We start from the raw sequence: 5408 nt of genomic DNA on the forward strand, positions 1-5408 counted from the left end.
ATCCGGTTCCGATGGAGAACCATTAGACAGCAACGGTCTGGCATCTCGGAGTTAGTTGGCGAAGAGTTGGAGAACGAGAACGACAAGCAACGCCAGCTCCGCGAGAACGACATTTTCGCAAACGTATTAATCAAATAACGCACATATATCTGTATCCATTAATATTCTATAATCGAGTTGTTCATCATTAAAGTACAATTAAGATCACGAGTTATTGTCTTTATTCACCGTAAGCCGTGCTATCTATTCGCCTTATTCCTGACAAATCAACAGCGACTCACACATTCCCCTACACAACGACAAAGTATTGGAGTGTGTGTGACATTTTCAGAAGTGGGATAGTGCGCAATAAGTGAAAACGAACCAAGATAAATGGACATAACGTAAAACGAAAGTTATTCACAATGCCGGGGAAGAACTATTTAACTAAGAAAGCCCTACAACATAGGTGCAGAGAAGCGGGACTCTCGACATCGGGAACTCGTGAGGACATGCTAAGGAGATTGAACTCTCAAAACAGCGACGATGTGTACATAAGTGCAGAAAACCAGTCGCTTCAAAAGAAGATTGTCGAGCTGGAGAAAACGGTACGAGAGCTTCAGGAGCGTTCTTTTCACCCTTCAGTAATTTCATCACCAATCGAAAAAGCTGCAACAGTAAACGAAGATCAGCCAGCCAACGGTAGCGAGACAACGAGTGATAAACTTGACGAAAAACGGCAACAACAACCAATCGACCTACGATCCAACGAGATGCATGTGCAGAAGGTAACGAATTTGCCAAATATAGATGTGGCAACGTCTCAGCCACAGCTAAACGAAATCTACCCACCTCAACGACACAACATGCACTTTGCTACGTCACAGCAAAGCGATGTATACCCAACTCAACCACGCAACATGCAATTTGCTACGTCACAGCAAAACGATGTATACCCAACTCAACCACACAACATGCACTTTGCTACGTCACAGCGAAATGTTATCTACCCGACTCAGACTCACAACGTGCACTTTTCTACGTCACAGAAATTCACAGACTGTGCTACCTCACAGCCAAACGTAAACAATCCTGTCACTTACTCAAACTTTGGAAATTTTGTAACTTCGGGAAACGACTTTAATCAAGGCAGTACATTTCCACGACATCAACCAATGTATAACGAGTATCCATATGCTCGTGCTAGCCACTTGGATAACAGGATCCCTGCTGGGAACGAACATTTCAATCACGCCTATGGAAACTTTAAAATGTCAAAAACGAATAGAGATTCCACCGAGTTACCATCAGATTATTTCTACAAGATGCTCGCTTTGGGTAAAAAGGGTGAGTTACCAGATTCAGCAATTTGCACACACATTATCAACGGAATAAACGACTACGATTTAAAGAGAAAAATATCCAACAGTTATGTTTCCTGTAACGAACTACTACGCGACATTCTTGCATACTCCGCGCATAATATTATAAAGCATAACGCCATTCAAATGTCAAACAAACGGGATCTTAACGTCAGCCTTCAGAAGCCGAATTCTTCATTAAATACAAAACGTCCTTTCAACGATAAAGTCGAGGTATCGGTTAAATGCTACAATTGTCAGAAGGTTGGACATTATTCTTCGAAATGTCCTGAGCCTCAGCGAAAGCCTCGTTGCACGCACTGCAACCGCACAACACACGATTCTGCCAGCTGCCCCGATAACCAAAAGACAGGTCCAAAAATTAATAAAATTGACTCTGATCCTGATTCAGAAATCTCCAAATCGATTTCGGTGAACGGTAATGAAACCATCGCATTCGTAGATCCAGGCAGTACGCGAACCCTAATTCGAAAGTCATTCGCCGAAAGCGTAGGTGTTCTACAACGATGTGCTGTTACCCTGAACGGATTTGGTGGTGGGAAATTCCTTTGTACACAGAAACTATTCGCGAAAATTGTAATTGACGATTCGGATTACGAAGTTGAAGTTTTGGTTGTAGAAGACAAACTAATAACCGAAAATGTACTTTTGGGTAAGGATATCCTTTGTCGCGATGGAAACAAATTGATCATCCTCGGTAATGAGTGTTATGTAGAGAATATTCGAAAAATTCAAACAAGCCAAGAGCGTTCGTCAGTTGAGAACGAGCTCATAAACAAATTGGTATCGGAAAATGCGTCTTGCTTTGCGGAGAAAGCTAACGAGCTCGGTAAATGCTCTCTAACTAAAATGGAAATAACTTTAACATCAAACGTTCCCTGCTTCACTAAGCCTTACCGTACTCCTTTTGCACTCAGACCTGTCGTCGGTAATATTATCTCCGAGTTACTCGATAGTGATATCATTCGTCCGTCAGACTCCCCTTATGCATCTGGAATTGTCGTCGTTGAAAAACAGAATGGTGAACATCGTCTTTGCGTCGACTACCGACGTCTCAACAGTATAACCGTCAAAATACCATTTCCAATGCCAAATCTGGAGGAGCAATTTGCCCAATTAGCCGGGAATACCTATTTTTCTCAGCTGGACTTGCGTATGGGATATCATCAAATCGAGGTTTGCGAATCATCCAAACAATTCACCGCATTTGTAACTTCAGACGGCCACTACGAATATAACAGGATGCCGTTCGGTCTTGTCAATGCTCCAGCAGTATTTCAAGCGGTCATGAACAAAATAGTCAAACGTATGGAGCCAGGTGAGGTACTCGCATATTTAGATGACGTCATCATTCCCAGCAAATCATTTGATGAGGGTATCCAACGACTCGGAAAATTCTTCCGAATCCTTAAAGAGAGCGGTTTAACACTTCGCTACGACAAATGTAAATTTCTTCAATCCGAAATAACTTTCTTGGGCCATATTGTCAACAAAGATGGAATCACTCCAGGCGAAAACAAGGTGAGCGCTATTAAAAACTTCAAAGTCCCCACCAACGTAAAAGACGTCAGACGATTTTTGGGCCTAACGGGATTCTTTCGAAAATTTGTTGAAAACTACTCCCTAATTACAAGACCCCTTACACGACTGTTGCGTAAGGTAGAGCAAAACAGCTTCGATTGGGGAAATGACCAGCAACGGGCTTTTAACGAGCTAATCGATAAATTATGCTGTGTTCCAGTTTTGGTTCTGTACGACTTTGCTGCACATCATGAGGTACACACAGATGCTTGTGCGATCGGACTAGCAGGAGTCTTACTGCAATCTCAAGACAAAACGAATTGGCGACCCGTGTGTTACTTCAGTAGGCACTGTACTGACGCTCAAAGTCGATACCATAGCTACGAACTCGAAACGTTGGCCGTCGTAGAAACGCTACAAAGGTTCAGGGTGTATATTCTAGGAAAACCCTTCCGACTCGTCACAGATTGTTCCGCCATCGCCAAGGTAAAGCTTAATAAAGAATTGAGTCGCACGTTGGTGGATTAAAATACTGGACTACGACTGCGAATTCATTCATCGTGATGGTAGTAAAATGGCCCATGTGGATGCCATGAGCCGCGCTCCCGTTTCACCTCCCGAAAAATCCTTACAGGAAGTAGTGCGCACCATAATTACGGACGTCGATGACTGGTTGCTAACTATGCAGCTTCAGGATGAGGCCCTTGTCCAAATATTTGCTGTATTGAAGGAGCATCGTACCGGAAATCAACTAAAACAACTTCAAGCTGATTACGTCATCAAAAATCACCGTCTATATCGCAAGGTCGAAAAAGGAATAGCCTTCGTTGTACCAAAGTCCGTGAGATGGCGCATTGTTAAGATGTGTCATGATGATTTTGGGCATTTCGGTCTGGACAAAACAATTGGACGAATTCAAAAAAAGTTTTGGTTCCCAAGAATGCGGAAGTACGTAAAAGAATACATTTCAACATGCATTCAATGCTGCTACTACAAATCTAAAGGAGGCAAGCCCGAAGGTTGCATGCATTATAGTGACGCCGATCCAGTACCATTTCGCAGGCTACACATCGATCATTTGGGACCGTTTATTCGAAGCAAACGCGGAAATACCCATATACTAGCCATATCCGATCCCTTCAGTAAATATCTGATTGTAAAGGCAGTTAAAAATACAAAAACTCTTCCAGTGCTGAACATTCTAAATGAAGTCTCCAGCTACTTCGGTCTGCCGAAAATAATAATATCCGATCGTGGAACTGCTTTTACCTCGAAACAATTTGAAGAATACTGTATGCACAACCAGATTCAACACATTAAAAATGCTGTGCGGACACCTCGTGCAAATGGACAAGTAGAGCGCGCCAATCAAACCATTCTTAACTACGTACGCACAGTGAACGACCACCCGAAGGATTGGGATCTTACCTTACACAATCTTCAATGGAGTGTAAACTCTCAAAAGAACGAAACCTCAGGATTCAGCCCGATTGATTTGGTGTTTAACTTTAATCCTATTGATGTAGTCCAGAACCATCTCACTGCAGCTATACACACCGATTTGGAATTAGACGAGAAAGAATCTGTCATCGACAACAGAAACCAAGCGCTCGTCAATATTGCAAGCGAGCGAGCTAAATGGAAACAACGCTTTGATACCAAACACGCTAACCCTTCCATCTACTCCACAGGTAACCTTGTAGTCGTTGAAAATGAACCAGCTGCTACAGGCGAGTCGCGAAAGCTCGAACCACGCTATCGAGGACCATATATCGTCGTCAAGGTCCTTGGAAACGATCGTTATGTAATCGAAGACATCCTAGGTATTCAGATTACAGGACGTAAATACAGTTCTGTCTATTCCTCGGATAAAATCAAGCCGTGGTGCTCCAAAGTCCCTGAGTTGGATGTTCCCGACGATGACGAGGATCGAATCGAGGACGATCCGAATGCAGGATTGGCCGAGCTGTCACGAGTGTCACGATCCGGTTCCGATGGAGAACCATTAGACAGCAACGGTCTGGCATCTCGGAGTTAGTTGGCGAAGAGTTGGAGAACGAGAACGACAAGCAACGCCAGCTCCGCGAGAACGACATTTTCGCAAACGTATTAATCAAATAACGCACATATATCTGTATCCATTAATATTCTATAATCGAGTTGTTCATCATTAAAGTACAATTAAGATCACGAGTTATTGTCTTTATTCACCGTAAGCCGTGCTATCTATTCGCCTTATTCCTGACAAATCAACAGCGACTCACACATTCCCCTACACAACGACAAAGTATTGGAGTGTGTGTGCCACTTGTAAAAACTAATATAAGTACAAATTCTGCCGTGGATACATGCATTATTAGCTGAGTTGTGAACTTTTTGTTTACAAATTTCATTATTAGCTGAGATGTGAACTTTTTGTTTACAAATTTACAATTGAGTATGCAAATGTATTAGCCATGTAAAAACTAATATAAATACAAATTCTGAAGTGGATACAGGCATTATTAGCTGAGTTGTGAACTTTTT

At 42.5% G+C, this 5408-nt stretch overlaps 1 protein-coding gene across 1 annotated transcript; it reads left to right on the plus strand.

Moving 5' to 3' along the window:
* Positions 1-1294: 1294 nt before the first annotated feature.
* On the plus strand, positions 1295-5057 carry LOC121501839 (uncharacterized). Its single transcript, XM_070288788.1, has 2 exons — positions 1295-1326; positions 4574-5057. The coding sequence occupies exons 1-2, from the start codon at positions 1305-1307 to the stop codon at positions 4918-4920; spliced, it is 369 nt and encodes a 122-aa protein (XP_070144889.1). The 5' UTR covers positions 1295-1304; the 3' UTR covers positions 4921-5057.
* The last annotated feature ends 351 nt before the right edge of the window (positions 5058-5408 follow it).

This window comes from Drosophila kikkawai, unplaced genomic scaffold (assembly GCF_030179895.1).
Source record: "Drosophila kikkawai strain 14028-0561.14 unplaced genomic scaffold, DkikHiC1v2 scaffold_15, whole genome shotgun sequence".
In the NCBI taxonomy this organism is placed as follows: Eukaryota; Metazoa; Arthropoda; class Insecta; order Diptera; family Drosophilidae; genus Drosophila; species Drosophila kikkawai.